The sequence below is a fragment of the Aphis gossypii genome, chromosome 2 (genome assembly GCF_020184175.1).
Source record: "Aphis gossypii isolate Hap1 chromosome 2, ASM2018417v2, whole genome shotgun sequence".
Classification (NCBI taxonomy): Eukaryota; Metazoa; Arthropoda; class Insecta; order Hemiptera; family Aphididae; genus Aphis; species Aphis gossypii.
In genome coordinates, this window is record NC_065531.1 from 47712708 (window position 1) to 47726019 (window position 13312).

The 13312-nt window shown below is 24.8% G+C and overlaps 1 protein-coding gene across 1 annotated transcript; it reads right to left on the bottom strand.

The window, feature by feature from the left end:
* Window positions 1-915: 915 nt before the first annotated feature.
* On the bottom strand, window positions 916-13102 carry LOC114132555 (uncharacterized). The gene is made up of 10 exons (XM_027998046.2): window positions 12975-13102; window positions 9679-9745; window positions 7934-8054; window positions 4821-4904; window positions 3796-3887; window positions 3535-3720; window positions 2875-3068; window positions 2662-2798; window positions 1763-1887; window positions 916-1311 (listed from the first exon to the last, which is right to left on the bottom strand). The coding sequence occupies exons 2-10, from the start codon at window positions 9706-9708 to the stop codon at window positions 1135-1137; spliced, it is 1146 nt and encodes a 381-aa protein (XP_027853847.2). The 5' UTR covers window positions 9709-9745; window positions 12975-13102; the 3' UTR covers window positions 916-1134.
* Window positions 13103-13312: the final 210 nt, after the last annotated feature.

Consider the following 13312-nt stretch of genomic DNA (forward strand, 5'->3'; position numbering starts at 1 on the left):
GAGAAAAATATTGTTTTTAGTATTATCTATACTTAACTACCTAATACCTATATTTATATTTAACACCTTAAATTATTGTTAATTTGCGTAGTTATAAGGTATTTAGGTATGAACACTTTATAGCATTTTATGATCGAAATAACTATAAGACAAAGAAACAACCCCACAATTTGCAAACAACTATTCGTGGGGCCGGAGCTTATGCGGGTGACAGTTAGTATAATACCTATAATATTAGGTAATAGGTGTCTGGTGTATACACTTATTATATGTCTATGTATTGTTTTTCTACCCGTGTCGTATATTTAATGTAAAACCCTTTTTATTTCAGAAAAAAGTAACGTTTTACGTTTATGGAAGTGTTGTTTTTTTTGTATAGATAGTCTTCTTATAAAACCACATTTTTGGGAAAAATTATATTTTTCTATTTTTATCGTTAAAATTTTAAGTTTTTACTCTTTTGAACATGTAAATTATATTCTGAAACAGAATATATTTTGGAATATTTTGATACATTAAAATATAATTTTGATATAAATAAAACAATTTCCAATTTTAATAAATTATAGGTGGATTTGATATTAGTCCATTTTTCCATTAGTTAAAAATTTGATTGATAACTTTTAAATTTCAAATAAAATACATCGGAAAGACAGAAAACACATCGTTGTAAACTTAATATATCCATTTATGCTCAAAAATTAAAATATTAAACTTAAAATATTGAAAAGTCTTAATTCTTATATAATAACACTGAACAAATTTGTTAAAGGCGTTTAATCTTAGATATTATACGTGTTTTATTCTTATATTACCTGATTTTTTTAATCATTATTTAATATACCTACTATGTATTTTTATTTTTATCAAAATAAAAAAGAGGTAGGTACATAGATTAAATAAGATATATCAAAATAAAATAATAGAAGATTATAATATTATGGATAATATAAATGTGCGCTTAGTATTTATAGTTATTTTATAACCTTAACATTTCTTTTAATGCAATTTTTACATTCTATGCATATATTATTAGGTACCTACGTAACATATACCTATCTGCTGCGTACAGCTAATTTCTTCTTTTACTTATGATGTTATATTTTTTCGTTATAGTAGTGTTCCTATAATAATTTAATCAGAGGATATGATTTTTTCAATAACATATTTTATCTTTTTAATAGCCATATCCACGTCCTCTTCGGAAATGTCCTTGTGTAAAACAAATCTCACACATCCTTTGTATAGATATGATATTCTGACAGACGTTAAATTTATTTCATTCGGAATATCATCGGCTTCTTTGTTTACCTGTATAAAATAAATAACACATAACATTCATGTATAAGAAATTTTAAATTCTACAGAGTGGATGTGTTTAGTTATGAGAAATGGAAATTGAAAAGTAGTGAGAGTCTCTATCTATGGAAATGAATGTTGAAGAAAACAAAGGGATATATAGGTAGGAAGATCGAAGACACACACACACCACTTACATAGTTACATATGCATTATAATATCTTATATACCTAATACCTATATACTCACACGTCTAATGTCTATGTATTAGACGTTTAATTTAAAGATTTTATAATAGATTATGTATTAATAAAAATATTATATTATATTAGTCTTCACTGTGATACTAATTTCTCAGTATATAATGTTATATTTCTTCAAAACCATAAAAATAGATATATCCACTTTTCTTGTGCTCCTCTCACCCCCCAATTATTTTACTATTTACTGATGTCTGATTTACTTTCAACAACATGTCGTAGAATTCAGGTGACTTGATCTTCTTATCGTTTAACTTTACAATTATTATATTGGTATCAACTTTCTCAGGGTTAACGGCAACATCAGGACTGGCCATTTGATGGATGGCTGCAAAAAATAATTTTTTTGTCTTACTATCATCATTAAATACTAGTTTGAAATGAATAATAATGGTTATTTAATTGAAAATATAGGACTTAAAGTACCTACCTATTTAAATCTAAAAATGCAGTATCATCTAAGATTCTAAGTTTATTATCTAAGCTTTAAACCCTTAACCAATAATACAATAAAATTAAGCTATTATATAGTTCAATACTTGACATACGAGAATTTTAACTAATTTGCAATACATTATATCAATATTAAAAATAAATAAGTATTTTGTTTCCAATATACAACCTGCAATAATATAGGTCGCAATATTTAAATTTTTAAGAGTGGATAGATAGATCTGACAACCAATAAATCATAACAAAAATAAGAGTCAGGTATACTAATAATAATACCAACCAGATTCAGAATCAGAATGGGTTATAATATTTGAAAAAATATGAGTGTTTACAAACTGTAAAATGTATTTTCCTATATTTACATTTAAAAATTATGAAATATTTGATAACTTGAACTAGTATTTAGTATATTTATACGTAAATATAATTATTGAAGACAATATTATGATGATAGATGGTATAGATACTATACTGTCTACTTACTAATATACTATAATACGATATTTTTGGTGCTAGATCTAAATTTTAGTATGCTAAGTTACATAGCTACATTTTTTTTTCTACCTCGTGGCTTGCATTTGTGTCAAGTAGTAAAACGAGTCTAACTTCATCATTATATATTATAAAACAAAAATTTATAATTATATACCATTTGCAATTTTCTTGGCGTGCTTGTGATCCATGGCCAGTCTTTCTACACAGTTATCTAAGGCGTACACTCCAGCTGCGGCCACGATCCCGGCTTGGCGCATAGATCCACCCAAGGATTTTCTAATTCTTCGGCATCTAAATTACAGACATTTAAAATAATAATATTGTTTCCAGCGTAAATATAAAAATTAACGGGAAACAGATTCATTACTTTTCGATGAATATTTTATTGCCTAGCAAAACCGCACCAATTGGTGCTCCAAGTCCTTTACTCAGACAAAACGTTACGGAATCGCAGTGTTCAGCTATTCGACTGACGGGAACACCTAGGTGAACGGCTGCGTTAAATATTCGAGCTCCGTCCATGTGCAGAGGGATGTTTTTTTCCTTAACAAATTTTCCTAACTAAAAAAAATCAAGTATATGATTAAACCACAATATGATAATACTATACTAGGTTTTTAATTTTTTTTTTTTAATATTACCTTGTAAGCTACCTATTTAAGTAAATTTTTGTGCAGATATCAAAGATTTTAATGAAAAAATGCCTTACTCTTAACTAAGTTTTAGTGTATATTAGGTATGTTTTTAAACATACTTCAACTTAAAAAATGGAAATAATTCACACGGCTTTTTTCTGTTTTAGTTAGAGTATTTAAGTAAATAACTATTGTTCTTAAATAAAAAAAAAAAAATGGTTAAATAACTGACTATTCTTTTCCATTTCTATACATTATAATAATAATATTATAAAACAAATGTGATTAAAATTTAAGATACTAATTTAAACTATAAAAATTAAAAAGTATTAGTTGTAAATACGCAGTTTAAATAAGAAAAAAAATTATAAATTAACTATAATTTGTTTTACCTGATCAAGCCACTCAAGAGGAACTACTACACCGCCGAGATAGTTGTGAGTGTTTTCTACACAAATTAATGATGTATATGATTCGTAATCATATGGATTTGTTGGTCGACATTTTTCACTTAACTCTGACAAATCGAATGAACCATCTGCCAAATTTCTAACTTCTCTCATTTGCAAACCTGCAAACTGGTTAATGAAAATATCTAAATTAATATTACTCAACAAAGCATCAAACTAAAAAAAAATAAATAAAAATTTAACCTGTGCAGCTCCACTTTGTTCCCACAGCAAAATGTGACTTTTGTCGCCAACTATAACTTCGCATCCTCGTTGATCTTTTATGTGAGCCATCACTGAAATGTTGATTATTTTTTAAAACATCGTTATTTGTAACACTTGGGCTAATACACACATTTTTCAAGTGTTTTATTTCACACATACAATTCTATTTCTTACATTGCCAAATAAACTTATATCGCTTTATAAATATGTACCTAAGATTAAAAATAGTACTCAATTATCTTTAACAATCACTTAATTTGGTGCAAAAATAAAAATGGATAGATGGAATATTATGTCAACCAACTCCGATTTATTACCTCAAAGGTACGCTGATACATCACTTAAATAATAAAACAAACGGTGTGATTTTTTTATTGAATAACACTCATTATTTAAAAATCTAATCTATTAATGTTTTATAATGTTATAAAATACTTCTTTTTATAATTTCAGTCAAAATAAACAACATTTTTAATATTTTAAGTTTCTTACTTTTTTGAATGATAACATATTTTTAATTTCATCCTTTGAAGCAGAATATTTTTCAGAGTATTTTGAAGTATAAAAACCAAAATTTGAATGCAGCCTTTGAGTTAGAAGTATTTAAAATTTATGCGAGCTTGATGAGTGGAGTGATACGGAGATACCCTGAGAAATGTTAGTCTACTACTTCGCTCATCTAAGCTTTAAATTCTTATAATTTGATAACTACTGTATCAAAATACTCTCTAAAGGTATTCTACTTCGAAGAGAGAAATTAATAATATAATAATGTATGTTATCATAATTCAAAAAAGTAAGAATTTTTTTTTTCAATAATTTTTGTCGACATTATTAAAGAAAACCTGGACATTTTATTCACACAATTTAATAACTGTGATATACTGATTTAATTATGATAATATATAAAATTGTGTTGAAAATGTATAGTTTTATAAACTAAAGAAACAAATATGTTTCTACAAATATTTTTTAATGTAATTAATAATAAAAATACAAATTACTTGCAACTAAATTCCCCATGAGGCCGCTTGGTACAAATAATGCCGCTTCTTTTCCAAAAAGTTTTGATGATTTCTCTTCCAATACTATATTTTTTTAAAAACAAAGTTACATGTATACTTATAAAGTTGTATGTAATATCAAAGTATCTATAAAATATATATAAATTACTACAGAAACGTTAATTTATATCATAGTTTGTGGGGTTATATCATATACTATATAGAGTAATACACATCTGAGTTAGCATGGACCAACTGCTCAATTAAACAATATACTATTTTGAAATTCATTGTGTTTAGAATTTGAAAATGTAATATTTTTTAAATCAATCTTAAAAAAAAATTAACAAAATTCTTACTTATAATTTTAAATTAATTCTTGGTTTATGCGTTTGTCGTTAAGAGGACACATATTCATTCATATTGTGAATTTTAATACATTTAATGAATGTCCAAGAGTTCGCGTTTAGTGTTATTAGTTTTAATATCAGAGTAAATTTAAGTACTTCAAATTTAAATGTAACAAGATTATTTCAGTCCATTTAAAGGTTTTTTTTTACTCCAATACAAGTTAATAGAAATCGGTCCAGAGATTTTTGAAATTCGTGCGTTCAAACAAATAAATTCTTTATTTTTATAATACAAACAACACATTAGTACAGTTAAAAATATAAAAATTTATTTTTCTATTACTAATGAATGATGATTAACAAAGAAGATTGGACTCATTTTTAAGTAAAATATCGAATTATATCTAGAAGTATAGATCCTATACCTAGTGAATTACCTACTATACGTATATAATAATTATTATATTTAAAAAATACAATAATAATTATATTTTTAATGGAAAAAAATTATATATTCCTAGAATCAATATCTAACAACAAAATAACTAAAATTGTAAAAGGAAAAATCGATATTTTTTGTTTGAATATTCGATCTAAAGTGTAATGTCTACCTCAAATAACTTTGTCCTTTGCCCTATATGTTTTTTAATAATTATAGTTATTCAATAATAAAAAAAAAAATTATATGGAAGTCGATCCTCAAAGGTGAAGTACATTTTTAGTAGATCGTGACCAAAAAAAGTTTGGCCACCCTTGATATATTCTATATGTATAAGATATTTGGAATAATAGATACATTTTTTAAATTGTTAACATTGCAGTTAATGATTAATGAGATTGCTAAAAAAAAATAATCATAAATTCACGTTTTTGGAGATTATAAGACCACATAATCTAGGAATTGTAAACACAATAATACATGAAAAATAGAGGAAAATATTTTCTAATGTGTGGCGTCGTCAATTTAATTTGAAGTAAGAAGTCTACCAGATAATTATTCAATTCAAATTTAGGTTGTCCAAATTGCCAAATACTAAATGAAACAAATTCATACACAGATTTAGCAGATAGATAATAGGTATTAGATATTATATATTAGACATGGACATATGTTATTTTATATATCTGTGTCCTGTGACATTATAGATAGCTAATAAACTGTTATAACTGTACCTATGTATGAGATATATGGTATATCTTTGTTTTCATATAGTACCTAAGTGATAATGGGTTTCGGATTGTTTGTAAATGAATAATTTTTTATATATACCTACTTGAATCTTTTAGTGTTTGTAAATAGTTATTGTATTATTGTTTATTATATTGGGGTTGTATCAATTTCGTTGTTTCGATAAAAATTTAGCTTAATAGTATGTTATGTACATTATGGTTCTATCAACTATAATATAATACAATAAACCTAACCTAAACACTATAAGCTAATAACCTTGTCGTTGATGCTGAAGCAATAAAAAAAAAAAAAAAAAAAAATACAATAATATTATAATATATTATTATTACATAATATTATATTATAATACACAAAAATAAATAAATAAATAAATAAATAAAATAATATAACTTAAATTTATCTTTTTATTTAAACGATCATCAAACATTGTAATTTTCTATATTTATTTTAATTAAAAATTTGGACGAAATTACTTATTTATTCGATAAAAACAATGTTTGTGCTTAATAATATAATACAATATAATACATATAATACATGAGCCGGAGAAATTAATATTTATCAAAATTCGATAAAACCAATAAACAGTCATTATATTATAATAAAATAATATGTATATCAGGGTGGCAAAATTTTTTAACGCTAGCGTTAAAAATTACATGAATTTTTTACCCACATGACAATTAATTATTATAATATGATATAAGTATATAAATAAAAGAAAATGTATTCATTTCAATGTATTTATTTAATTAGGTACCTAATAAAAAATATGATATTATTGATTATTTATTAATTGTCTTGATGAATTTTTTTTTTTTTTGTTCAAATGATATAAATTTAATTTAAATTAAATTAACGAATTCTGATTCTCTGACAGTCATGAAAAGTCTGATATCAATAATAAGAGAAACGTTCTTAATTTATAAAATTTATTAGAAAGAGGAATGGAAACGTACTTACATTGTGGTCTTATTACTCTTATTATATATTAAAAATACAATTTAATATTCTAAATATTTACATTTTTCACGTGCCAAAGTTTTTCCTTACCTACCACCTGGTATAGCTAATTTTAATGTAAGAAATAACATTTACATTTTTACATCAAAACTTCAAATTTTTTTATTATACAATTATTAGTATAAGTTAGTACCTAACTGTATTAATCATCATATTATATGGAAAATTTATGTATTGTACCACATTTGTACAAGGTGTTTTATTTGGGATCCTTCAGCTTAATATTTCATACGCTTATCTTAAATATTTTTCATTATATTGTGCATTTATGCGACTTGTGACTCTCTTATTGCTGGCCACCTCTGGGCGACAGTCCTCTGCTATATATGATAGTAAATGAACTAGGATAAATATAATGTATAAGAAAATTTCAATATCATAATTATAGTTTTAAACTATTCATGTAATAATTAATTGATTGATATAAAAAAATTTTAACCAGAAATTGAAAAATATTATTTTTTAAATACATTTTTTATGTGTCAACATATTATAGTCAATTGTGATTACTGATTAGTAATTACATTAAAAACTAAATGAATACATACAACATACGGTTGGGTCTTCTTGATAACCATCATCTCCAACTTCTGCTTCAAACATGGCTTTCCGCATATGAATGTCTGGTTTTGTAACCGTGTCACTTATTAAGTCAATAACTTTAACATGCTACAAATCAATTGAATGATATAATTTAAATTAATTATTAACTGTTTTAATTGTACCTTAAAAATAATACTGCCTTATTACGATAAAATAACATAATAATAATGGTATCAAGGAAAATTTTATGATAATAAATATTTACTATTTAAATTTATTAAAAACTGTAATTATATATTTACAAACATAATAAATGCAAGAAAAATCACGAAGAAAAATCAATCTTACATTTTCAGACATCCATCATAAAAATAATACTTATTATTTATTATGTGTAATAGGTATTATTAAGATTAATATTAGTATAACTATTTTACTTCATTATACATATAAATAAAATTGTTTATTATGATGGGTTAAATAATTTAATATGTAACATTTTGCTAGTTTATTCATAGTGAAATACAAGTAGTATATTATGATATGATAGCTAACTAAGAATATCAGCAAAAACTTAAAGCCAAATAAATATAGTTTTATTTAAAAAAAAAATATGTTCTGCTGTATTTTGATGATTGATAGTCGATATGTTTTATTGTATTTAACCATTTTGAGTTAAATATTATTTTACAAATTATATATATGTAGTTTATATAGGTGATATACCATATACGTATGTATATTATATATATATTATATATATATCATAGTTAAAACCCGAAATCCGTCAAAACTAGTTCCCACAAATCCCTTTAGTCACTTCTGGTTTTAACTAGTTAAAACTAGAATTTACCAAGACCATCACCGTCAAAACTAGTTTTAACCTATTTTTATTTAGTTGGAATTAGTTGTGTCTAAAATATATTAGTGAAAACTAGAATTATCTATAGTGAAAATACGTATTGTTTATACCGGTAGGTAAAACTAGTTTTAACTAGGGAAAAGTATAAGTACACATTAGGATAATTATTAAATATAAACATTTATTATATTATTTATTTTGACAGGACCTTATCGTGACATTCAGAGTTACATAGAATTTTATTTTTTTTTACATAAACAGCGATTTGTCTCACAGGATTTTTTACGCGTGCATTTTACAAAGCCAAGCCCTGACCCCGTTGATGCTTTTGTTGCGGCTGCACAACTGCTCGCAAAAACCGTGGCTGTTTATATTCTTGTCCGCGATAACGCGACCGGACGACGGTCGCACGACGGTTCGGCCTAAAGAACGGTCGCTGGATGTATAGGTACTGTTGTATTATTATTATTATTGCATTTATTGTAATTATTTAAATAAAGTGCCGTCCGTTCTTATACTATGCGACGTATTCGTTTGTTATTCGAACCCCAACACCTACATATTTATAGAATATATCGTCTGTGGTCATTTGCGTTTTATGTAGTATACTATATGAGTTCGAATACATGCAAATTTTTAGTTAAATCTAGTTTTTACTGACTTATTTGAAGCTGCAGTTTATTCTAGTTTTAACTAGTTAAAACCAGAAGTGACTAGATAAAGGGATTTGTGGAAACTAGTTTTGACTAGTTAAAACTAGTTGCGACGGATTTCGGGTTTTAACTGTGACATATATACACTAACCTGTTCAGCGAGGACCATTATCTTTTCAAAGATATAAACAATAATAATATATATATTAATTTACAAGTAATAAAATATATTTACCTTTTTAGATGATTCTTGATGTTGATTCATAATAGATTTTTCTTCAAAAAAATGTTGCTTATAACCACTAAAACATAATTTATTAATAATATATAAGTTCTCAATAGTACAATTTCAATTTTATGAGTAATATAAATTTGTAATATAGTTTAAGTATGTATTTAAATATTTAATTAAGGGGCGTATTACGGGGAGGGGATGTTAGAGGTTTTCAAACATTTTTTTGTTTTAAAACAATAATAAATATTTTAAATTTTATACCGTCACATTTTCAATCGTTGATCTCACCACCAGAATAATTTTCCTGCTATTTTGCTATCAATTATAGAAATGTCTTCCCCAATATCACTAACAAAAAACTTAGTTCAACAACTTGAATTTACCAAGATCAACAATAAAGTTGTATGCTTCAACCGACTCCGCATGGGTCATATATTCCGATTAGATCATGTTTATAAACTTGATCTAAATGACTTCTTTTTGCACTTTACATCTAACTGAAAATGCTGTGACCTTCAAAATGTACTCTTTCTACTGCGTTTCTAGATTCTAAGCTCCTAATTTTGCTCAATTTCCTTAGTACCTTAAATATACCACTCAACACTCAAATGCATTCTCCCATTCTCAACACTAATTCGGAAATTGCCATCAACAAAATAATTAAATTTATTTTGGAAGCGGATTTTTTTATTTAGCGATCTTCCTTTCTCTGTTCTATTGTTTGTTTAATTATATATTTGTGTTTAGTTAAGTTAATTATGTCATTGTGGAGCTAAATAGTTTTATACTGAAAGCTAATAATAAAAATAATATAAACATTTTTTTAAATATATTTTTATAGTTTTAATTTTGTTATTAATATGTATGTAATGAAAACGGAATTAAAATTAATAGATAAACAAATTTAATATTAATATATACCTAGATACTTGTAAGAATTTCATTAATTGTTAGAAATATAATATGTTTAATAAAATCTCAAATGATTGAAAGAATATGAACTAAATGTATTATTTATGTACATAAATATAATATATTTGATTTATACCTATTTGAATTAACAACTATGTCAATGTTATAATTCTTATAATACTTTATTGAAGTACAGTAGTTACACATTAGATATTTTAAAACCAATATAAATCAATATTAATTAAATAGAAAAGTAATTTGTGTACAAAAACAACTTAAAGGCTTAAAGACTTTATACATAACATTTCACAATATTGCGTTGTAACGTCAAAATTAAATTTGACCACATACTGTAATTTCACTTTCATTTAAGTACAACGTAGAAAACAACGGATGTTAATAAAAATACAGACATTATTCTCATATTATGAGCAAATTAAATTTTAAATTATTTAGAGGGGTCCTACTGTCTCGAGTTGGCATGTTGGTGATTTTTTTTTTTATATCGAATTAAAAAATTGAAACGCAATACTATAAGTATTATGGATAAAAAATGATTTTGAATTGAGTTGTTTTTGTACTTTTTTTTTATTTTTCGTCTTTCGTAGAATAGTGAAGATTTTAATAATAAATTATGTATTTTGTTTTATTGGTCTTAAAATTACATACATTTTTCTTCTCGCACTAAAGTCATTATCCTAGATCTAGACTTGTTCAAATCAAGTGGCTTATGTTGAGTTCCTATCTTTGTTTTTCATATTTTCTGCACTTATCGGATATGTGTGATAATAAGAACCTAGTGTCTCAAATAGGTATTATGTATTATTATACTACAGTTTACAATTAAATAAAGAATTTTTTTCTTTTTCTAATTAATCCTACCTCTCTTATAAGAAAGATTTACTTTTACAAAAAATGGTTTTGCAATAAATTTATCGAATACCATACATTTTTTTTTTTAATATGTAATAAATAAATTTTCTACAGACAAAACCAAAGTTCTATTTACATAAAATACTTAATAACAAAAATATTCGAGTACCAAATTAATTCCATAAAATATAATATATCTATACGATAATACAAAAAGCTATATATAAAAGTAATTTATAAAAATATATATATATACATATATTAGATAATATTATACATTATTTATTGTATGTAAATTGTAACACTCAAAATGAAGCATCAACCAAAATTAATTTGTACCCTGCGGCAGAACATCTATTTTTTCAGTTATATGTTATAAATTATAACGTCAGAAATTTAAATACATTATGAAAAAAAGTATTATCCGTCCAACCTTAAATTAAATATTTACCTATTATTTTATAGATACTATCAGCTAGACAGCTAGAGTACTATGAGGAACTAAATATATTATACATTCAGTTTACACATAATAATTCTTATTGTATGTATAATAAATGGGATAATATACATTGTATTTGTGTGTGAGTACGCGCGCGCCTACGTATAAAAGTCGACGTGTTGTAGGATTTTACGCATGCAAATAGAATAATAATGAATTAATATAATAGTTATTCAAAACGTGCATGTGATATATAATATCGAATCACATTATTAAATACACCTACCAATAATAATGGCAAAATGTATTCAATATTATAATATATATATTATCTAATATTTACACGTAGAAGTAAACGTAAAATAATTACCGAAATAATTTATAAAATTATATTTTTTTTCTTGTCAATTAACAAACAAGTATCTATATTATATAATGTGTAAAAAAATTTAGCAAAAATATTAAAAGCCACTTGTTTCAGGTAGCGAAAATAGCCGGACTAACTGGTTATAAGAACAAGAGCTTGTATAATAGAACTTCTTAAAAAGAAAACTCCAGAAGATATTGCACTTCTTTCAATCGATCTCTCCTTTTCTTTATCATATATTTATTTTTCGTTGTCATTATCGCCTATCGCCATGAATAAAATTTTTTTAACAAACCACAAAAAATTAAATTGAAAAAAAAGTATAGAAATAAGTACTCTTTATCGCAGACAAGTCTAAACTAATAGTATTAAGTACCTATCAACTATAGATCGGAATTCGAGACAAGCGAAGAGTCGTATACTAGTGAGCGAATATTATTAGAAAACTAATAATTTATAACTGTCGCTATATTCTATATATAATATTGTTTAATTTTAAATTTTAAAACAATTGTGGTTTTCTACGTATTTAATTATTTAAATTACCTTTTTTCTTAATACTTAAATTTAACCTATAGACTGAAAAATTCAAATATTTTCTGACATATATAAATATCTTAAGTGTATTATTACAACTTCAAATAAAATATGATAAAAATAATTAATTGATAAGAAAATTTTAAAAAATAATGGTCCACTTACCTCTAGAATTAAATTTGACGAAACTGCAGCTAGGTTGTTGAGCGGTTAAAAAAATATTAACAATTTGGAGGGCGACAGCAGAGCAACTATGATGTTTTTATAGATTGTTTAGTTCAGTGTTGCCAGAATTCATATAGTAAACTGGAATTTAATCATTAAATTGGAAAACACAATATTTTGAACAAAATGTGATATAATTTTTTTTATATAGGTAGGTATATTATACATATATACTTATATATATTTTTAAATATATTATATAGTTAAAAATAAAATATTCATGTATTCAATGCATTTACTATAAACTCTGAGCCACAGGCATTTTGTAGATTGAGAAT

Coding starts and splice junctions, on each gene's coding strand:
- LOC114132555 (XM_027998046.2), bottom strand. CDS start 9,708: ATGAATCAACATCAAGAATCATCTAAAAAG. Junction 3,888..4,820: donor CATGGGGAATTTAGTTGCAA/GTAATTTGTATT, acceptor TCAACATTTCAG/TGATGGCTCACATAAAAGAT. Junction 1,888..2,661: donor CGCCAAGAAAATTGCAAATG/GTATATAATTAT, acceptor TATTTTTTGCAG/CCATCCATCAAATGGCCAGT.